The sequence below is a fragment of the Canis lupus genome, chromosome 3 (assembly GCF_011100685.1).
Source record: "Canis lupus familiaris isolate Mischka breed German Shepherd chromosome 3, alternate assembly UU_Cfam_GSD_1.0, whole genome shotgun sequence".
NCBI classification, from domain to species: Eukaryota; Metazoa; Chordata; class Mammalia; order Carnivora; family Canidae; genus Canis; species Canis lupus.
Window position 1 is genome coordinate 26,463,682 of NC_049224.1, and position 24,183 is coordinate 26,487,864.

At 37.7% G+C, this 24,183-nt stretch overlaps 1 protein-coding gene across 6 annotated transcripts in view; it reads right to left on the reverse strand.

Moving 5' to 3' along the window:
- The window catches only part of MSH3 (mutS homolog 3), a 185,132-nt gene that overhangs the window by 12,635 nt on the left and 148,314 nt on the right, over nucleotides 1-24,183 (reverse strand). For all 6 annotated transcript variants that reach the window (XR_005356813.1, XR_005356814.1, XR_005356815.1 and 3 more), the window contains one exon: nucleotides 2,548-2,734. Coding sequence is in view for 3 of the 6 variants with exons in the window: in XM_038532443.1 (XP_038388371.1) it covers nucleotides 2,548-2,734 (187 nt within the window). In the remaining 3 variants the exon portion in view is untranslated. The remainder of the gene's footprint in view (nucleotides 1-2,547; nucleotides 2,735-24,183) is intronic.

Here is a 24,183-nt window from a genome sequence, read left to right on the forward strand (position 1 = left end):
AGGGGTGCCTGGGTGGCTCAGTTAAGTAGCCAATTCTTAATTTCAGCTCAAGTCAAACTCAGGGTCTTGGGATTGAGCCCCACACTGGGCTCCATGCTCAGTGGGGAGTATGCTTGATGAGTCTTTTTCCCCCTCCCCCTGCTCACATGTTCTCTCTATAATAAATAAATAAATCTTTTTAAAAAATAATAAAAATCAGAAGAGGGTAATTAAATCAAAGAACTTCAGTTTTGATTCATCTGCCATTCACCTCATTAAAAGTCAGAACATGTGCCTTCTCTCTTATAACAATTACAATAAACCTATTAAGGCAAGATTTCTTTGAAGAGCTGCTCTTAAAATCTGCTCTGAAGTATCTTTGGACCAGCTGTCTCCATGATGCCCCTTCCCTGAACTGACAGGCATTTCTCACCAGAAGACCAAAGGGTTTGGGTTACAACACTGCTCTCCTCAAGGCCACTTTCAGCTTGCAGCCACAATACACAGCCTCCTCATTCTTCCTCACTGCTATCACTTCCCCATCCCAGCAATCAAAAGACACCATGAAAATACAGATTTTCATCTATAAAAGGGATATTCTTGCTCCTGAAGAATCCTCTTCAATGACTTACCTCTAATATAAATTTTACCTAAATATAACATTCTTCATTAACATTAAAACTCAAAAAAAAAACCCAGCTATAGAAGCAATGATAACATAAGTGACAAATTTAATTGTCATAATTTGTTCCTGAGGGTTCTTAAATGAATCTTTAAAATATTGCTAAAATCTTTAAAAAACTGTTTCTGGTAGTCAGCCTCTATCATGGCCCCAAAGTTCTTTACCTCCCAATGTTCATGCTCTTGAGCAGCCTCTTCTCACAGTGAATCAAGGCTCGCCCTTGTGCTCAAACGAGTATGATGGTAATGACTGTGGATTCTGAAGCTAGGTCATGAAATGCATTTTTGTCATCAATGCATAAAATACTTTGGCCTCTTGGAATGCTTCTTCTGGAGGAAGCCAGAAGCCACTCTGTAAGGCTATTCAAACAGCTCTATGGAGAGGTCCAAAGGAAAAAGGAAGTGAGAGCCCTGGCCAACTGCCAGCACTAATTTGCCAGCCAAAGGTGAGCCACACTGGAAGAGCATCCCCTGGCCCCAGTCAGGCCTTCAGATGACACCAGCCCTGGTTGACAACTTGAATGCAACCTTAGGAGAGAGTGTGAGCCAAAACCACCCAGCTAAGCTGCTCTTGAACTCCTTACCTCCAGGCACCATGAGAGATATAAAAGATGATTATTATTGTTTTAAGCCACTAAGTCTTGAGGTAATTTGTTATGCAGTCATAGTAACTGATCTGCAGCTATAGAGTAGGAAGAATGAAATCAAACTCAGAGGTGGCAAATTCAGTCTGTCACAATTTGTTCCTAAAGGCTCTTAATTCAGTGTTTAAAATGTGCTTTGGAGGCAGTAACAGGACTTTATTGAACCTGTGGTATGTAGTTTCTACAATAATTAGAGAGATGTTCCTGAGCTCTTTTTGCAAATAAAGAGTTTTCTAAAGAAAAATGAAAAGTTATTTAAAGTGGAAAACATGCCATCATTAACTATATAATCTAATTAAAAGTTCAAACAAAAAACTGAAACCCACAGAAGTTTAAAGAGTTCATTTCTGCATTCTGTGTTATGCGAAGAAATAGGAGTAAAAAATATGTTTTTATTGGTTATGTAAGGAAGAGAGGAAGAAATGAAAATGGAGGAAAGACAAAAAGAAAAATATTTTAAAAATGGAGAACAAAAAGAGAAAGAAAAACTGAAGAACAGATAAGGTTCGGGGCAAGTGCCAAGGAGACAGAAAGGAAGAGACCAGAATGAACAAAGGGGGAGTGTGTTAATAAAGGGGAGTGTTTGATGGAGATGACAGAAACTGAGACTTTAACACAAACAAAACTTCACACTGAGGTGCTCAGAACTGCACTCTGGAAAAAATAGATATGCACTGAAGGAGTGAAACAGAAAGACACAAAAACATGAGATCAAAGGCCTTCTATGGAGATCCTATAGGATACTACTGAAAAAAGAATTTCACAGGTACAAATGGCTCTGTCTCCTTTTTTGTTCTTTCCTTAAGGACTGGGTTGTAGGTGGGGAAGGGGTCCCTGCAATTAGTTTGCCAAGGATATTAAGAAACAGATCTGGGGGTGTTATTCTGTATGTTGGTAAATTGAACACCAATAAAAAATTAATTTATTAAAAAAAAAGAAAAAAAGAAACAGATCTGGGTGGAAATACTGTCAGAGAGGCTTTATCATACTGACCACGTTTATTTTGCTTCAGCAAATGCAAAGACGACACATCAAAAAAATTAGAGAAATGAAAAAAAAAATTAGAGAAATGATGTAGGGCCAATCCATCTAAGTTTAATGTATAGAGTTTTAACAGTCGATTGAAGGTATAGGGTCATTTATAATGATTAAGGATAATTTTGAATATTGAGAAGCTGAGGCCAGAAAAACAATCCGTATACTATGCCCCATTCACATACAAAAAAGTGTGTAAGATACTCACATCTCTAATAAAATGCTCGAGTGTAGCATAAGCAATGGCAATTCCATCATGGGTGCTTGTCCCTCTTCCCAATTCATCCAGGATAACTAAGGACTGGGATGTTGCTTGTCTTATTATTTCTGCCGTGTCCATTAGTTCTTCCATAAAGGTACTCTGTCCTTTATATATGTTATCTGCAGCACCCATCCTACAAATAAGATGAAGACAACTTGATTTTTCCTCTGCATTTTATTAGGAAGCCACGTATTACTTTATGAACCATAAAGCATCCCTATGGGTCTATATACTTTGAGCCAATAATAGCTGAAATCATATTAAACAAAAGAAAATATGGGTAGCGCGGGTGGCTCAGCGGTTTAGTGCCGCCGTCAGCCCAGAGTGTGATCGTGGAGACCCGGGATAGAGTCCCAGGTCAGGCTCCCTGCATGGAGCCTGCTTCTCCCTCTGCCTGTGTTTCTGCCTCTCTCTGTGTGTGTCTCTCATGAATAAATAAAATCTTAAGAAAAGAAGAAAAAAAGAAAATACATGTTGGATATAAAAGAGTACCTAACATCTAAGTGCATCTTGTAGAAAGACTATGGATAGATTCTGAGGTATTAGACAGAGCTCCCCAAAAGTAGGGAAACCTCTGACCCTATCTTCTGAGCAATCATTCCAAGCCAAAGTTTTAGTATTCACAGGGAAAGATAATGCTTCTCTGTGTTTAAAAATTCATGAGTACTAGAAAATTATAGAACTAAAGGGTTTTTTTCTAGTATTTCTTTCTTTTTTTTAATTTATTTTTTATTTTTTTAAAGGTAGCCTGGTTAGATTGCACATTTTTTTTTAAAACTTCATTTATTTATTCATGAGAGACAGAGAGAGAGAGAGAAAGAGAGAGAGAGAGAGGTAGAGACACAAGCAGAAGGAGAAGCGGGATCCATGCAGGGAGCCCGACGTGGGACTTGATCCCGGGTCTCCAGGATTACGCCTTGGGCCGAAGGCGGCACTAAACCACTGAGCCACCCAGGCTGCCCTCCTTCTTTTTTTTAAAAGAAAAAAAATTTTATTTATTTATTCATGAGAGACACAGAGAGAGAGGCAGACACACACACAGGCAGAGGGAGGAACAGGCTTCCCACGAGGAGCCTGATGTGGGACTCAATTCCAGGACCCCAGGATTACGACCTGAGCCAAAGGCAGGTTGGCTCAACCCCAAGCCACCCAGGCACCCTCTAGTATTTCCTTAAGAAGATCTCACAGTGTATTACAAATTATAGTACCATGTTGAAATAATTTATTTATGTAAGCTAAAACTTTTTACTAGAATCATAGATGTTTAGTAATCTCAGACACCTTAATACAGGTTCCTAAAGTGAACTTCATGGAACACAGTTCTTAAGGGTGTCATGGCATGTGTGCAAAAGATGTAAGGATTTCTTTCTTCCCTGTAAGACTTCCAGGATCCTTTAATATTCTACTCGACATTGTGCATTTTTTAGAGAAAGATCTACTAGATAGTATTTCTCTAACTCATTTAACTGTGAACCCCTAAAACTCCCAGTGAACCCTGCGGCAATAATGGTCTGCAGAACACATTTAGGAAAATGCCTATTTAGTTCAAAAAGATCTGGGTAGCCCGGTGGCTCAGCAGTTTAGCGCCTGCCTTCAGCCCAGGGCGTGATCCTGGAGTCCCGGGATCGGGTCCCACATCGGGCTCCCTGCATGGAGCCTGCTTCTCCCTCTGCCTGTGTTTCTGCCTCTGTGTGTGTGTGTGTGTGTCTCTCATGAATAAATAAATAAAATCTTAAAAAAAAAAAAAAGATTCTGAAGAAAAAAAGCAGGGAAGGGGGTAACAGGGGAGGGGCAGAGAAGCATAAAAGCAATACTCACTCAAGGTCATGCACTTAATAGCAAAACCTAGAAATCAGGTTTTCGACCCACTAACCAGCTTTGTGAGTTCTGGTTAACTACTTTCTCATCAAATACGTTCATCAATGTAGTTCTGCTATAATAATTCACATGACCTACAGCAGCATAATGTACCTTTTCTTTCTGGAGAAAATCATGGTGAAATCCAGCCTTAACCATTTCTGGGCTGGAGCCTTGCTTGTACTGGGCAGGGAAGATGGAGTACAACATTTTCTCCACAGATCCATAGACCCTTAGGAGAATCAATATTATTTAGAAACTAACTCCATATATGATAAGTCTCCCTTAGATGGAGTTAGGTTTTACAGAAAGTGATTTAATTTTATCCATTTTAAAATCGGTAACTATAAGACCTAATTTCTGAAATGCTGCTAACTTATAACCCAGAATGCATTCTTTTCTCTTTTTTTAAAGGTTTTATTTATTTATTCATAGAGACACAGAGAGAGAGAGAGGCAGAGACACAGGTCAAGGGAGAAGCCAGCTCCATGCAGGGAGCCTGACATGGGACTCAATCCCAGGTCTCCAGGATCAGGCCCTGGGCTGAAGGCGGAGCTAAACCACTGAGCCACCCGGGCTGCCCACCAGAATGCATTCTATTCATTCACAGCATTCTATAATACTGTTATTTATAGCAACTTTCAATGTTTATTAATATTTCCAAAAAAAAAAAAATTTCTCCTCACCACAAAGAAGGTTAAACTTTCCCATCTCTGAAACCACTCTGAATTCTTTACAATCGTAATGTTTGATCCCTATTTAACAAGGTTGCTTTTACTCCTGACAAGCTGCAAGCTGACAAAAAGAATGAATCTTTAGCTGGTAACAAAATGCTCTAATAAGGCAAATGTTGGGGGGAGGGTCTTTGATTCTCAAGAATTACAATAATAATGGACGCCTGGGTGGCTCAGTGGTTGAGTGTCTGCTTTTGGCTCAGAGCATGATCCTGGAGGAGTTCCAAGATAGAGTCCCAAATCGGGCTTCCTGTGTCTGCCTCCCTCTGTGTCTCTCATGAATAAATAAATAAAACCTTAAAAAAGAGAATTATGATAATAAGAAAGCACTAAAAAGGATTTTAATACAATAGTTTAAGTATTATACTTAAAGAGTTTTTTAGAAACAGTAGGGTAACAGAGTGGCCTGGCTAGAATTTCATGAACTGATGAACTGTAGGATGCTCTTGGGAAGATACTTTTAGGAAGATACACACACATACGTATAAACCATCTAGTATATGACAAGGGAGAGATTTCTAATCAGGAAGGGAGGAAAGGATGAATGATCAATCTATAAAAAACATGTCAGCTAACTGGTTATTTCAGAAAACAAAATAAAACAGATGTGTCCCTACTCAAACCGTATTCCAAAATAAAGGTATATGGATTTAAAAGCAAAGTTTAGTGTAAAAAAAAAAAAAATAAACATACCAAGAGGTATAAATGAAATTTAATCTCTGGATAGGTAGATAAGTGGCTTTATAAACTCAGCACCAAAATATGTGTAAAGCAAAAAACACATAGGAAAAAGTTAAGGGCAAATCACAAACTGACATAAATATTTGCAACATGTATAAAAAAGGGTTAACCTTTCTAAAACAAAGACTCTCATAAAGCAAAACAAAATGGTGAACATTCCAACACACACAGGCAAAGGACAGAAAGAGTCAATTCACACACAAAAACTCATGAAAATATTCACATATTATGCAAGTTCAAACAGAATAAAATGCTGTTTTATATACCTTAATTAGCAAAGAGATGAAAAAGAGCAATGACATCTACCACTGTCAAGAGTATAGGGAAAAGGGTATTCTTTGATGAGATCAAGAGTTGTTACAGTCTCCCAAAGCACAATTTTGTGGTGTCTGTCAGAGATCATTCACCATCCACAAATTTCACTCTAGAAATTAACACTATGGAAATTATCACAGAGGTATGAAAAACGCATGTACAAATATATTTCTAAATGTTATCTAGTGAAAAACTGGAAAAATCAATTGCCTAGGGGGGAAAAAGTAACACTAGATGGAAAACTATGCAATCAGGAGAACTGGCAAAGTCGGAACCAATGACACTGGAAAATGGTCACAACAAATCATATGTGCAAACGCTGGGTAACCAAAAAGCATCTGGATGCAGTGGAGGAATGTGCTAGGGAAAGAGGCCTTCCCAGGTGCTGAGGAAGCACAGGCCAGTGCTGAGAACACCTGAAGTAGCGTTCCATTTAGATAGATGGTGGCGCAGTGGTTTGGCGCCTGCCTTTGGCCCAGGGCGCGATCCTGGAGACCCGGGATCGAATCCCACGTCGGGCTCCCGGTGCATGGAGCCTGCTTCTCCCTCTGCCTGTGTCTCTGCCTCTCTGTCTCTCTCTGTGTGACTATCATGAATAAATAAATAAAATCTTAAAAAAAAAAAAAAAAAAAGAAAAACCTGAGGAGAATTGAGGAAAACTGACAGGAGGAAAGAGAACAGAGAACAGCCAACAAAACAAGTGCCATGGAGGAAATGAATAAAAATGTAACTCCTTAAAGAGAATTAAAACAAATAAAACCTCTAGTTGTACCCTCAAAAGATTAAGAACACTGCAGCCTTAAAATAAAACAGCCTACCAAAAAAAGGAACAGCTGGAGGACAAAAAATCTTGTAAATTAAAAATATGAATGCTGAAAAAACTCCTGGTATAGGCAGGATTAAAATTAGATACTGTGGAGGACCAAGATTTTAATCTGAAAGATAAATTCAAAGGATAGCTCTGAGCACAGTAAACAGATACAGAAATGAAAAATACACACAAATCATTTTAACAGAGGCCAGTTTCTGAGGGTGGTTCTGTCCAGTTAGTTAGGAAGGACAGAAGGCAGACACAACAAAAGTAGTAATATCATAGAAGAAATTATGGCTAAACTGAAGTAAGAGATGCATCTTTAGGGGCACCTGGTGGGCTCAGAGGTCAAGCGTCTGCCTTTGGCTCAGGTCATGATCCCGGGGTCCTGGGATCGAGTCCCGCATTGGGCTCCCCACAGGCTTCTCCCTCTGCCTGTGTCTCTGCCTCTGTGCGTGTGTGTCTCTCATTCATAAATAAATAAATAAATAAATAAATAAATAAATAAATAAATAAATAAAACCTTTAAAAACAAGACAAAACAGATGCATCTTCAAATGGAAAATTGCCACAAAAGGCCAAGATTAATAAGACATATAAAAACAAACTGGTAAAATTTAAGAAATGACAGAAATTTTAAAAAAAAATCCTGAAAACATCAGAGAGAGAGAGGAAAAAAAAATTAACAAAAGGATGAAACTAAGATGCTATCAAACTTCTTATAATGAATGCCAAACTAGAAGGGAGCAATTCCTTTACATCTAAAATCTGGGAGTTTATATTAATTTAAACTTTTTTTTTTTTTAAGATTTTTATTTATTCATTCATGAGAGACACAGAGAGAGGGGGAGGCAGAGACACAGGCAGAGGGAGAAGCAGGCCCCATGCAGGAAGCCCGATGTGGGACTTGATCCCAGGACCCTGGGATCATGCCCTGGGCCGAAGGCAGGCGCTAAACCGCTGAGCCACCCAGGGATCCCCTCATTTAAACTTTTAAAACAGATATGAAGACAAAATAGAGCTTATCATACATTTTTAAGAACTCAGAAAATTTGCCACCCTGAATCCTCACAAACTGCTCAAAGAAAGAGATCAAACAGGGAAAACAGCATTCGAAAGAAAAATATGAGATATAGGGAATAACAAGTGAAAAAAGCTAGAAAGAAATGAGAATTTTAGACTGGGATGCTTAGGAGAGGCTCCTCTGACAATCTAACACCATAAGGATTATATACTTTTTGAACTCTCAAGTGAACGTGGATGGAACACATACATATATCCTAATAACATAAATGTTGACTATTGGGTCCTTCCATTTGTAAACTAGCCTTTGAAAAACAATGAGATCAGGGCATCTGGGTGGCTGACTCGCTTAAGTGTCTGCCTTCAGCTCAAGTCGTGATCCCAGGGTCCTGGGATGGAGTCCCACCCACATCAGGCTCTATGCTCAGCAGGGGGCCTGCTTCCCCCCCCCCCCCCGCCCTTCCTCCTGCTTGTTTTTTTTCTCTCTCAAATAAATAAAACTTTTTTTTTTTTTTAAGAAAAAGAATGAAATAATTACAGCAGGACAGGTGTTGAGACCTTTTGGACAGGTTAAAAGTAGTTTTAAAAATGGGAAGGCTCATGGAATGATAAACGATTTCTTCATATTTGTAGTTCAACAGATACAGTCTAAAGTAAGTAAATCTAAAATTAGAGTGAAGAATATTCTACAGATATTGTAATGTCTAACTACCAGCAGAAGAAAACTGGGCCCCCTCGGAACAACTGCCTCCAGTGCACAGGGCTAGGGTTCGCGCCAGAGGTGCTGAGGGTGTTGGGGAGAGCCTTTTAGTTTTCAGTTGTGTGCCCCTTGTACTGTCTGAGTTCCTTTCTACTGTGACAGGTGTTGCTTCTATAATTTAAAAAATGTTATGTCATTTTTATTAAAAACTACCTGTGCAGAAAAAAATATAAGTTATCAACATGTTTAGAGTTATTATCTCAGGGTGGGGGAATTACTGGTCATTTGCTGACCCTTTCTCTTCCTCCAAGCACCTGGCATAACATCTGGTACACGGATGGAGAATAATAAAATAATATTAAATCAGGTCTTCTTTCCCAACTGCAGTGGATTAAGACATGTAGGAAATATTGGTCTAACATGACTGCTAACAAGATTCTGTGCTTTTTAAGTGTTCATTTCATTACTACTATTGAGGTGCCTTTAGGAATCAGTTCAAAATAAAATAGTCAATAATTATATATACATATAAGTAGGTAATTTAAATTTACATTTAAAGAAGCAAATCACATTTTATACATAGAGATGTTCAGAAAGGTTGAGTTTTAGTCACTAGAGATAGGTGAATTCTTATTTTAGGCCTTAGGCCTTGAACATGAACTTTCTATATATCCACGTCTTGGCATTAAAAAATTAGCTGTCACATTGAAAAAGGAACTTCTAGCCTGTAAGATGGAGTGAAAACTTTTTTTTTTTTTTTTTTTTAGATTTTATCTATTTATTCATGAGAGTCATAGGCAGAGGGAGAAGCAGGCTCCATGCAGGGAGCCCAATGTAGGATCACGCCCTGGGCCAGAGGCAGGTGCTAAACCGCTGAGCCACCCAGGGAATCCCTGGAGTGAAAACCTTTAAAAAGTCAGGCAATTTACAAATTATGTAATATAGCTAAATATGGTAGAAAAAGTAGTACCTTGAGGGAACGGGCCAACACTCTAGTACTGGCTTGGCCACTGAGTAAGTACCATGTCATCTTAACCAAGTTAGGTAACTTTCCTGTTTGGTCCTAGCTTCCTATCTGTGGAATGGGAGATTGGAATAGTAAACCTCTGTGGGCCCATCCTCTTCTCAAGTCCCACAATTTTCACGAATGTATTCAGTTATGCTCATAATGGTAAAGCAGAAAGTCCATTAGATTAAGTTTCAAATCCTGAATATCAACATCAACTTATTTAACTTGGGCAAATCCTGTAATTAAAACTTAACTTTTCAATTTAATTATTCCTGATAGTGACTGAAGCTCAAATGTGATAATGCATGTGAGAAACAGTGAACATTTTACTGTGTTCTGGGGACCCACCTGAGTGTTTCGTTTGAATTATCTCACTGATTCCTGACACACATGAGACAGACCTTTATCCCATTTACAGGTGGAGGAAACCGGTTTAGTACCAAAAGGCTAGTTAGTCATGGAGTCAGGATTCAATTCCAGGTCCGTATGATGCCAGAACGTACACTCTGACCACCTCGCTATACGTGCTGTAAGAGGCTGGAAGTATCTGTGGTAGACATGCAATAAGGTGACCCCAATGATCTCTGCATTCTGGTTTTCTTTTTTTTTTTTTTTTAATTTTTATTTATTTATGATAGGCACACAGTGAGAGAGAGAGAGGCAGAGACACAGGCAGAGGGAGAAGCAGGCTCCATGCACTGGGAGCCCGACATGGGATTCGATCCCGGGTCTCCAGGATCGCGCCCTGGGCCAAAGGCAGGTGCTAAACTGCTGCGCCACCCAGGGATCCCAGCATTCTGGTTTTCACCTCATTGTACAATTACATCTCCCCTGAGTGTGGGTGGGACCTATGACTTGCTTTTAACCAGCATAACACAGTGAAAGTGATGAGATTTTGCTCCCTAGACTATATGACATTATATGAGACTATGTCTTGCTTGCAGAATGACCCTAAGACCTTCTCCCTAACTTAGCCTTTGAAGAAGCATGCCATACTGGGAGAGGACCATGTGCAATGGATCTGTGAGTGGTCCCTAGGAGCTGAGAGCCATCCGTAGCCGACAGCCAGCAAGAAACCAGGGAGCTGGGTTCTAGCATCTCAAGGTGATGGATTCTGTTAACATCCGAACGAGCTTGAAAGTGGATCCATCTGCAGTTCAGCTCTGAGGACTTAGCTCTGGCCAACACCTTGACGCAGCTTGCAGAGAACCACCTAAACCAGACCTGAACTCATAAGCCACGGAAACTTTGAAATACTGTGCTGTTTCTTTTAGCTGCTGCGTTTGTGACAATTTGTTACACAACTCAGAAAACTAATTCAATACCTTTGCTCTAGAAATATGAAAAATGAGAATTTGGTGTTCTCTTTGGATTCTTCTTGCTCCCGTAATCTACAACATCCAGTCCTCAGTACTCTTCTTTCAATCCTACTGACGTTTCACTAATTTATATTATTTGATCTGAGCTATTCCGATCACCTATCTTCACTTTCTCTAACAGCTATTCTATTTTTCACCTTACCACCAGACTCCTATTTTAAATCAACTGACTCACACTGAAATAAGTATTATAAGTCAGTCACAGAAGGACAAATACTGCCGGACTCCACTTATGTGAAGTTTCTAAAATAAACAAACTCATAGAAACGGAGAGTAGAATGGTGGTTGCCAGGGGCTGGAGTAGGGGTGGGGAGAGAATGGGAGTTGTAATCAACGGGCGTACAGTTTCGGTTATGCAACTTGAGAAAGTTCTAGAGATCTGCCATACAACATTGTTCCTGTAGTCAAGAAAAATGCACTCTAACTTGAACACCTGTTAAGAAGGTAGACTTCATGCTAACTGTTCTTACCACTATAAAAGGATTTTTTGAGATCTATAATAAAGGAAAATAAGGTGTCTTAAACTGGACAACCACTTTTTAGGCAATGTCAGTTAGTAGCTGATATTGTATCAATCAATTTAAAAGCTATGCACACTGTTTTCTTTTTTTTTATTTCAAGATACTTTATTTTCAAAACAGGTCACAACACTAAGCTTTTGGCCCATTCTGCCAACGTACAAGCTACAAACACTTGCTCAGCAGCTGAGGGGGCACTCCTTAGTAGCATGTTTGAAAATTGAATAAAAATCCATATAAAACAAATAGTCAAATAGTTTCCATAGGATGCACACTGTTTTCTAATCCTACCACTAATTATTGAGTCTAATCACTGACACCTGCTGCTTATGCATACAGACTAAATCCTATCCACAAGGCGGTAGGATGCGATAGTTACGTGTACGAATCCCAGGTACGCCACTACCAGCACACAGTGCTTCCATTTTCCCTATCAGTAAACAGTGACAATAAAAGTATTTGCTTTTCTACTTCTTACAATGGCTATGAGAAATAAGTTAGTTAGTATTTATAAATAAATTAAAAAAAAAAAAAAAAGACAACCACCAAGCTTACAATGGTTTCCTAATGCCTGGAAAAAAACCCTCTAAATTCCTAGCATGGTTTACAAGGCCTTCTGAATCTCTGTCCCTAAACCACTCTCTACTCTCTTCTCCTTCTGCCTCAAGATGCCATGTTGTTGCCACCTCGATTACGTTTGCTATCCCTGACATATGCCACGTAGCCCTGAAAACAGAAGAGCTTTTATCAGGATGTAATTCACAAATTACAAAATTCATCCTTTTAAAGTGTATTTATACATCAGTGGTTTTTAGTATATTTAGAGAATTGATACCACACACCTTTATCCCTCTATGTTTTCCCTTATTATTTCATCAGCCTGGAACAGTCTTCCTACACGATTGTTTTGCCTATGGTTCCTCTTCTTTTTTCTACAAACTGAAAGACTTGTTTTCCTTAAACTACACTAAGATGTTCAATCCATCCTGAACATGAACTTATCGAATCATGTTCCAGGGTTGTAAAACAACTTACCCAACCCAAATGAGTCAAGAGTAAACATCAATGTGAACGTCCAAATTTAAAGTTAACAAAGGACTATTTGTAGGAAAAGTTACAAGGAGTGAAAGGATTTAAACTACTGTTTTCCTCTGTGCTTCCATATAAATTAGGGTTATCCTTGTATACTGTTGCTGAGTTTATTCTGAAGTATAATGCATAAATCTAAGGAATATGAGAGAAACAGGGTTTTAATGGATATAAAAATTAATGTTTAATATTTTGATGGAAAATTTATTGTAATAATATGGTCCTTGGTAATTAAAAACTGGCATACAATCTTAACAGTATTCACCTGTATTTTCCACTCAGTTTTTTTTTTTTTAAGAGTTTATTTATTTATTCATGAGAGACACAGAGAGAGAGAGGCAGAGACACAGGCAGAGGGAGAAACAGGTTCCATGCAGGGAGTCCGATGTGAGACTTGATCCGGGTCTCCAGGATCACATCCTAAGCCAAAGGCAGGCACTAAACTGCTAAGCCACCCAGGGATCCCTCCATTCAGTTTTAAAACATTGCATTTAAAAGAGTAATTCTAATTTTTACTTTTCAAGATAACATCGTAAAAATGCATTTCTTATGCTAAATTTTTAGAATGGTAAAGTCAAATTCATGCAGAAGTGTAAGTTTTAAAAATGCTATTTACTTTCTGCTTATCCAAACTATTCTTGCTAATATCTTCAAGTCTTTCCTGACAAGACTAAGAAATCACCCATTCTTCATCCTGACCTTCTTGAATTTCGTCACTGATGACCACCTAAGCATCAAAGCCCAAGTAGCCTCTCAGTCACTTTTGTTTAGATATTTATTTTATTTATTCATTCACTCATTCATTCAGAGAGAGAGAGAATGAGCAGGGGGAGAGACAGAAGGAGAGGAAGAGAAAGAATCTCAAACAGACTGCATGGTGAGCATGGAGTCCAACATGGGCTCAGTCCCATGACCCTGAGATCATGACCTGAGCCAAAATCATGAGTTGGATGCTTAACAGACTGAGCCACCTAGGAATCCCTCAGTCACCTTTTATCCAAAACCTTTGTTACAATCACTGAACCTGTCCTACACGATTGTCTGCCTAGATGAGCTGCAGACACTAAAAGATGACCGCTCTAGATAGATTTACCTTCCCTTCCCCTAGTTCCCCCCCCCCACCCATGTTCACATTCCCTACAGAGAACTGGGTCACTTCTTTTGCCTATGGTTCCTTCCACTTTGATAGAAGGGAAGAGCCTGTAGGACAGCAAAGAATTTCCCATTAACAAGCCAATAAAGTAAAAAAAAAAAAAAAAAAAAAAAAAAAAAAAAAAAGGCTTGTTGCTGGCTAAGTTGGTAGTAATTGTTTTATACTCTCATTTTACAGATGAGGGAAAACGTGGTGAATTCGTGGCAGAGAAGAAAAAAATAGAGACCTTCGTGTTCCCAGCTTACAGCTGAATTACAGCTGAAGGAATATGAGAATATTCCAACGTGCCTCAAGGTATTAGTGGGCTTCTGTCCTTCAAGACCATGATTTTAGGGGATCTTAGATGTACTTTTATTATGCAATGGTCCTAACTCTATTATTAGGCCAGTGATTTTCGACTATCTTTTTAGCTGTTAAATCCCTTGCTCAAATGAGATTTCAGAGAAATTCACTACAGATTAGATAAAAGGAATGCTGATTTGGTCAAGACAGCACTATTAGGCCCCCCTTTCTTCATCTAGATGGGGCTCTGGGGGACTCTAAAGTCCCTGTACAACAGTCTGAAAGCCACTGCCTTAGCAGGCAACACATTTTCTATTACAATACTAGTCTTCCACAGCACATGATAAAGTAACAATGCTGCCTAGCAGACACTGAAAAAACCTTGTTAACCAGTCACTGAGGCTACAACGAAGCATGTGCTTCTAACTGTGGGAAATGTTTACTGATAGAAATATTTTCTGCTAACCTCCCTTAAGAAATATAGTCTATATTTTCATTAAATTTTGGCAGTATAATGACTTTATAGAATTCTGGTAGACACAGAATTTTATAACTAAACACATTTTCCTTTTCACCTTAGTTACTAATAACTAAGTAACACCTTATAATAACAAAGAGCAACTCTCTTAGTTTTCTCTCTTTACTATCTTAAGTTTCTACCCTTATTTTCTCTTTGTTCCAGGATCTTTAGATACCATTTTACTCTCTTATTATCCTGCTATATTGTAAATATCCCAGTAAAGCAATGAAAATAAGTTTATGAAGCAAGACAGTATAAATTAATATAAATTTTGTACCATTTTATTAATTCAAGCATTTTATAAGACATAATACTGGACAATGATTCTGATGTTTTTCAAATGTTAAAATACGTAGAGATTTAAGGAATTATAGAACACATGGAATTATCATTCTGTTTGTATTTATATTCCAAAGTAGTGAAAAAATGGAAAATGCATTCTTTAGATTTCATCTTAGAGTTAGTTTGCTCTGAGTAGACAGGTTACAGTTATGTGATTAAGAAAAAAAAATCACTTTGATATTTTTAGGAGTGGCGGTTGACTAATCTTTCTAATCCTCTACTCCCTCCTCGTCTATAACCCTTATATAGGTCAACAAAGCTTAATAAAGCATTAATGGAGAAAAGAAATTAATACTTTTTAAAATCAGTTTCTAAAATAAAGAACATTTACATGAAAATTTGAACAAGAGTTTGTTTTTATGAGATCTTGGTATTTTGAGATAACATTCTAGATGTTTTTCAGTTGTAGCTAATGCAGTGGGCCTCTGCTCCCTCAAATCACAATTTCTGGGTCTCACACAAGGAAAATGTTAGCATGAGGGAGAAGTACTGCAATTAACAAAGAAAAATGATTTTTCATATTGAATGATCAATACTGGACCTTAAATATCAAAATGAGTGAATAGAGGCAATAATTATTGTATTGCATTAGGATTTTTGGACATATGTGAATACTTCGAAAATTGTAGTAAAAATATATATAAATAAAACTTACCATTTTAACATTTTTCAGTATACAATTCAGTGGCATTAATAAGCATGTTCAAATGTTGTGCAGCCATCACAACGATCCATTACCAGATCTTTTCATCATCCCCCAAAAGAAATTCTGTACTCATCAAAAAACAAACTCCCCATTCTCTCCTTCCTGCCAGCCCGTGGTAACCTCTATTCTACTTAATGCTCCTAAGGATTTGCCTATTCTAGCTTCCTCATGAAAGTGGAATACCTTATTTGTCTTCTAAATGCTCTATATAGGAGTACTCTTATGTTAACTTATTTTGCCTCCTTTTTGAAACTGAAGATGTTCCTATTCACTTCATTAAAAAGTTAACAGAATTCTGTATAGTAGACATGTCTAAGCTTCCTATTTTTTGATTATGTAAATTTACAAAAGGAAAATAATCTCCTAAGTAACAAAGTAACTTTTGAGAAAGATGGCATAAGAAAAAATAAAAAATTAGTCCAAGAGAAGAAAAAGCCACAAAAGGATACCAATTATTATAAGATGTGTAGATACTGGATAGTACTTAAGAAGCATAAAAAAAAAATCTGTGCTGCATTTAACTAAACATACACATTAACCCAGAAATGGAGTGAAATCACCAGATTTATCACTACATTTTATGCATTCTTGAAAGAGCCTGGAAAGCCAAATACCTAAACAAAATGATTTCCAGGAGGTAGAATTACAGACGATTTAAATTTTTCTTTTTTGAGCTTTTCTATTTTTAAATTTTGCACAGTGAACAAACATTACAGTATAATTAGAAAATATGTTATTTTTAAAAATCGCAAATGATATATTTAAGGATACTATATTGTATCACTACCTTAAGACAAGGCAAAAAGAAGGTAAGTATCAGGTTAAATAAGCAGCTTTCTTCTAGCAACATCAAGAACATTTTATTTGCAGCAATAAAATTATTACAAAAGACAAGAAAAGTTTCTTTCATATAATTGTTTCTACTAACAGTTGCAATCAGATCACACTACAGTATTTAAAATTAAATATTTAAAACTTGTAACACTGAATTGCAAATATAACTAAGCAAAAAACACTGTTAGCAATCTTTCAATTTCAATGGAAACATTATTGAGAATCAAGACAGTAGTGGAGGGAAATGCCAAATGTGTGCTGGCTCTCATGAAACCATGTTCACTGGAAACATCCACAGACACATGCAGGCCACTTATGAAGGACATGGGAATTTTCCTATCAAAGGGAACCCAGGATGTGCTGACTGGGTAAATTTTTCTCTAACACATCCAATAGTCCATTCTGTGAGAAAGTCCCAAGAATTTCAAAGGAAAATAATTTAATAGAGTACCTGTTCTTTCCCAACTTTATATCTGTGAAAGCCACAAATAATTAAGGCCAATAAAAGAAAGATAAGATTAATCAGATTAATTAATAAGATTAATAGAGGGGAACCAGACACACCCAGAAGATGCATCCTTATAATTAAACGCACATTATGAGCTCAGGCAGGCAAATCACAATCTGAGTCTGTTGTTCCCTTTGTGAAATGTCAGGAGTTGAAATTGAATAATGGCTCCTAAATGTGGATATGTTTCAGAGTCACTTGCAGATGTTCTTAAATTTGGAGTCCAAGAGTCCCTTTCATCATACCGATTAGAACACTATCTCTAAAGGATCTGCATTTCAAACCAAACCAAATCCTTAGGTGCCTGAAGTATTAAATTCAGACAACCAATTCCTATCAAAAACAATGAAATGAGGCATCTGTTTGCCAAACACAGCTGCGGGAATTAAATAAACAACAGAGATATTCATAAGCAACACTTCTGATGCCAATAGAATTCGTAACAGCCTACTCATTTCATAAAATATCACTTATCATGTGGTTTTTACTATTGATATTTACTACCAACTAGAAAATATGCATGTATTCAAGATGTTCTCTGTCTAAAGAGAATATACACATACATATACAAATACATATATTTAATATGTCAATATATATTTGGATATATATGTACGCATATAAATATATATGTATTTAATAGAGCACAAATACTCCACAGTAGGTGCTCAATCAATATTTGCTGAATTAAACTAGATTGGGCAAACAAATCAGTTACCATCCACAGAGTCAAAAGCAAATATTTAAAGTAGGTTAAGCACCTGAATGCCTATTACTCTCCAATTCTCTCTCAAAATAAACACACTTGCCATTTCGAGTACACAGCATTCCTGAAGTGAGGGGCCATACAGAGTTTACTTGGGTAGCATGGGATGAAAATTATTAACCCAGGGCCACTTAATGTAAATACTCCTTTCTACCAACATTTAACTGATATAAATAGAAACAAATTATGCTGAGAGAAGTCAACTGTTTAGCTTTTTTCAAACCAGACTTAATAATTCATTGCTTTCCTAAAACTTAATTAGTGAGTCTAAAAAGTTGAATGAAATTTAAGTTTGCATTTATCAGAATAATAAGCAACACAGCTTATTCCAGTGATACACTCAAAGATGTTAATGATCCTTGGAAATATGTGTCTAGAAATATCTCACTGATAAATACATACATCACAATATACCAATATAAATATACTAACTAAAGCCACATGTAAATGTTTGCCAAAATTCTTTTAAAAATAATGCTCTTATACAGGAATAGGCTTATACAAGCTTATAATATTCAGAAAAAATATTCCTAAAGACTGTGTTCATAGCTTTTCACATTTATTCTTCTTATAGCACAGCACATGGCACATAGTAGGCACTCAATTCCATACTTATGAAATACGTGAATTTAAATCCAGTTGTCATGAATGTCCAATCAATAATACAAAAATAACCAATTTAAAGATAAAGTTTAGAGCCAAATTTTATGCATACATCTCACTCTGCTAGATTTTCAATATTTCTTCATTGGGTACAAAAAGAATTTGAAATGATTTAGAACAACAACATATCCATAAGGACACCTGGTGTCTCAGTCCGTTAAACAACTTCCTTAGGCTCAGGTCATGATCCTGTGGTCCTGGGATCAAGTCCCACGTCAAGCTCCCTGCTCAGCGGGGAGCCTGCTTCTCCCTTCTCCCTATGCTGCTCCCCTTGCTGTGTCCTTTTGCTTTCCCTCTACCAAATAAATAAAACCTTTAAAAATATATCTATGATGGAAAAATTACAATGAATACGAAACTAAGATTATAAGCCATATAGTAGGTTCTCACATTAAGACAGCATACTTTACATGAGCTTTGGAAATGCTAATTTTGCAGTCTCACCTTAGGGATTCCAACTTAATAGGTCTCTGATACAAGGCTTAGAAAAATTTTAAACATTTTAAATAATCATCTCTATGATTCTGATGCAACTGTTAGAAGAACCATATTAGAGAAATACCCCTATGTAAGAAGAGGGGAAAACTAAACCAAATTTGTTTCTGCACCTGAGCCTTGAATTTAGCTCTTGCTTTTCTGGCAGTCAAGACAAAAAGGAATTAAAGAGGAAGCAACTATTGGCTGATGAGAGGAAGTCTGGCAGTTTGTCAGAGAAGGCCAATAAACCGCTTCAAATCCTTTTGTAAACAGGCACAGCATGTACATAGAGGGAAAACAATTCCCTAGCATTAACAAAAAATGACTTATCAGAAGGCACTTAATGTAAAAGACAGTAAATAATAAAAATGAAAATTTACTTATGAGCAATTTTGGAGACTATACAGGAACACCATCAAATGGGTATGTCTAATTTTATTTTCTTTTGAGACAGAGAGAGAGCATGCAAACCCATGCCTGCACCCCTGTGCCGGTGGGGGAGGGGCAGTGGGAAAGGGAAAGAGAGAATCTTAAGCAGGCTCCACACCCAGCACAGAGCCAGATGCAGGCTCAACCTCACCACCGTGAGATCATGACCTGAGCCAAAATCAAGAGTCAGATGCTTATATGACTGAGTCACCCAGGTGTCCCTAATTTAATTTTTTTAAAGATTTTATTTAATTATGAGAGACACAGAGAGAAAGGCAGAGACATAGACAGAGGGAAGCAGCCTCCATGCAGGAAGCCTGATGTGGGACTCGATCCCACATCTCCAGGATGACACCCTGGGGCTGAAGGCGGCACTAAACTGCTGAGCAGTTTAGGGCTGCCCTCTAATTTAATTTTAAAGCACAGGGACAAACTTTTATATACTGCTGGCAGCCTCCTTGAAGAACAAGAAAGATGCACATTCCTAACACTTCACAGTCCCACTCCTAGACAACAATCTGGATTCAAAAAACTCATTCACGTGCACCAGAAGAATGTGTGTAAGACAAGTACCAGTACTGTCTGCATCTGAAACAAATTTGAAACATGTTAAATATCAATCAAGGAAAATGGATAAACAGTGTTAGGTGTATATGCAATGGAATATCTATAATTATAGAAAAATGAAGAAACTAGAATTATATGTATCTATACATATTGTATATATGTATACATTATTGTGAATGATGAATTCATAAATATAACATTGAGGGGGGAAAAGTCACTTGCAGAAGAATACAGTGTGATGTGACACATATAAAGTGTAAAAGCATACCTGATAACTTTGTATACTGTCTCAAAAACATACCTGTGTAGTAAAAATATAAAGAAATGCCTGGAATAAAAACTATAGTCAAGAAGGGCAGTTCTTCTACATGGTGTGGAAAGGAAAAGAATCAGAGAGAATTATAGGTTCAGAAATATTGGCAATGCTTTATTTCTTTAGTAGGGTGGTAGTTGCCTGTGGGATTGTTATATATCTGAATTATTTTCCAATAAATAAATGAAAAATAGGAAGGTATAATACCAAACCATATTCTAGTAAGGATCTAGGATATAAATGAATATGGTCCATGCAGACTCCTTTTCAATTATAACAGGAAGAGAGGGCAAGGACAGAAGAAAAGACAAGGAACAGGGTCCTTATATACTAAAGCAGTGCATCCCAGATATAGCTCTCTGAGGTTAAAGAGACCAAGGAGCAAAATACCTTGCAGTCATTAAAACATGTGAGGTTAATCAGCATGAACTGATAGAGAAATATGTCCCCCACGTATTAGGAAATAAAAGCAAGCTTCATAGCAGTAATGCTTAGTGTAATACCATTTATATAAGAGAAGATTTATGTATAATATTATTACATTTGTGGAAAGTTACACAAAGAATCAGTAATGGTTGTTGACCTGGGGAGAAGGCAAAACTTTCACTTTATACCCTATTATACTGTCAAACTGTTATTTGACAGTTTTCATAATGAATGCATCTATAATTTTTAAATTAACATTTATTTTTTTTTTAATTTTTATTTATTTATGATAGTCACACAGGGAGAGAGAGAGAGAGAGAGAGAGAGAGGCAGAGACACAGGCAGAGGGAGAAGCAGGCTCCATGCACCGGGAGCCCGACGTGGGATTTGATCCCAGGTTTCCAGGATCGCGCCCTGGGCCAAAGGCAGGCGCCAAACCGCTGCGCCACCCAGGGATCCCTAAATTAACATTTATAATTAAACAACTGAGCTCTCCAGCAGGGGCTTGGGGAAATGCTTCTCAATCTCAGCTTTACTTCAAAACCATCTGGACGCTTACAAAACTCAACTTCCAGACTCTAGTCCAACTTAGAACCTCTGAGGGGAGGGCCCAGGTATCACCATTTTTTAAAAGCTCCATTAAAAAAAAACATCCAATGGGGGTGCCTGGGTGGCTCAGTGGGTTAAATGTTAGACTCCTGATTTTGACTCAGGTCATGATCTCAGGGTCCATGATATTAAGCCTCGTCTTGAGCTCTGTGCTGGGTATGGAGCCTGCTTAAGATTCTCTCTTCCCCTCTTCCTCTGTTCCTCGTAACCCTTCTGTGCACGTGCGCGCACACACACACACACACTCTCTCTCTCTCTCTCAAAAGAAGTCCAATATATATTAAGGGTTAAAACTCACTGCTTCAGATGTTATGTGTGCAAATGACGATGTGTGTGCTATGAAAATTAAAGATATCAATCTTGTACACTGATCCAGACAAGAAAACTATTCATGCCTAAAGGAGGAAGAACTAAGGTTATATATAGGCTGGGTTAAAAACTTTTGGGAAAAGTAAGCTCTGATACACCGAAGCACCTGAAAAGGTTTAGACTCAGAACCCCTAATTCCATTCTACTGAGTATAGAACAGAAATTCGCCCTGGAAAAAAGTATTCCCAGTGACCATACAAGCATTTCACTAGACTCCTGTAAAAATCTCATTTTGAGTGATATCGCCCTTAATTTGGGGTTGTATCTTTGTTACATGTTTATTTCAGATTTTTAAAAATATTAATAAGCAGAAGAAAAGAACACTCACCATGATCCCATATCCCTTATGATATTTTGGAATATAAGCCTTCTGTTTAGATGATTTTCTCTGCATATATTTACATATATAATTTCTCATACAAAAGTGGAATCACAGTGAATGCCAGGGTTTGTAACCAGCTCTTTGTCATGTATTATAACAACAACATTCTTTCACGTAATACTACCTCTTGATGGGCCCACCAGGACCAGGTCACTGTAAAATGTATCCCTAAGTAGCTGAAAAAAATGATGTGTTTGAAGGAGTTAATTCAGAATGAAAACTACTATACTGAAACAATTAATTTAGCATTTGCAAGGTTCAAAGGACAGCTTTTATATTACATAGTGATTAGTAATCAGTTCCTCAAGGCTGGTTCATGAGATATAGGCATGTTATCATAACACGGAGGAAGAAGCTCATGTCCCATATAAGCACTATCCAAGTTAGCTACTAGCTAATCTTATCATTAAAAATTGTTGTCTAACACAGTAAGAAAGTTTTTAAAAGCTGTTTTCTTAAGCAATTTATTTGTTTTTCTAGGTACTGCAAAACTATTTTAAATGAACAAGTTTACCTTTGTGGAAAACTCTGAGACAAATCTGAGGCTTCGCCACAACAGTGTTGGTCATTATGTGATAAATATTTTAAGTTTCAAAAAAAAAAAAATTTTAAGTTTCATTCCTGGCTTCATTTTAATCCCTCACCCTCATTTTTACTTACAATATTTGTAATCTTCTGCAAACCGACTTAAAGACTCCTTTCTGGACAATGGCAGGATAAATATGAATGAATGAGCAAGCAAATGATCACACATACAATCAAATCACTTCTCCATCACTTACTACACTGTAATGCCTTGTGCCTCCATCTCCCTTACCACACCTAAGTTTCTTGAGGGCAGGTAAAGTGGTCTCATTTGGCTTCATATCCCTAACACCTAATATCAAACTCTGGTACACAGCAAAGTTTTAAGAAAAATACGTGTTTAGTATACTAGAGTTTTCACCTCATTACTGAGCCAGTGCTAAAGTGTCTCAACAGCCTAGAATTTATGCTTATGACAGAGAACCGTAATGGCCCTCTTACGATGCAGCCTCCTTGCTATGGTGTACGTTACCAATTGAGATGACTTCTGAAATCAGATCCTCCTCCTGAATTTTTCAGTGATAAAACCCACCATTCACTCCTCTTCACCTATCTCCCTTCATCCATGGTAGTCACCAGGGCTTTGTCAATTCTAACCCTGCAGGGATCCCTGGGTGGCACAGCGGTTTAGCGCCTGCCTTTGGCCCAGGGCGCGATCCTGGAAACCTGGGATCAAATCCCACGTCGGGCTCCCGGTGCATGGAGCCTGCTTCCCCCTCTGCCTGTGTCTCTACCTCTCTCTCTCTCTCTCTCTCTCTCTCTCACTGTGTGCCTATCATAAATAAAAAAAAAAAAAAAATTAACCCTGCAACATCCCTCTTCTGTCCCTTGTCCACTTCCATTTCTATCAGCCTAATTAAAATGCTCAGCCTCTCTTCAAGAATTCCTATATTACATCATCCCTTTGTATAGTTTGTCTTTCACAGTGTGGCAGGATTTTAATCTCTTCCTGGAACCTCAACTGTAACTCTGATCACAACACTTTCCTACTCCTGTGTCTTTAAGGACTCCCCACTGCCCATGGAATTATCTTCCATTTGCCTGATCTTGACTGAACAGTCAATTCATTCAATAGCCCTTTTCTTCAGTGTCTGTTACGTATGTACAAAGTAGATGGAGTTCCAGGTTTGGGGAGGGAGAAGGGAAATGTACAAAACATGAAACGCATCTTCTGGGAATGGACCACACAACAGTAGAGGTAGACCTATACAAGAATAATTATAGAACTAAACTGGTAAGAGCTTTTATAAAAAAAAAAGGGGGGGGGAGCAAAATACACGTATGATGGAAGTAAAGAGATGAGAAATATTAATTCTGGCTATGGGAATCAAGGGAGACTTCATGAAGGAGGTGGAATTCTAACAAGAGAAAAATCAGCAGAAGTATTTCTGGCACATGAAATAGTATAAACTGAAAAAAGACATGGGAAAGCACACAATAGCTTTTCTTGGAATTCAGAAAGAAGTGCTAGGTTG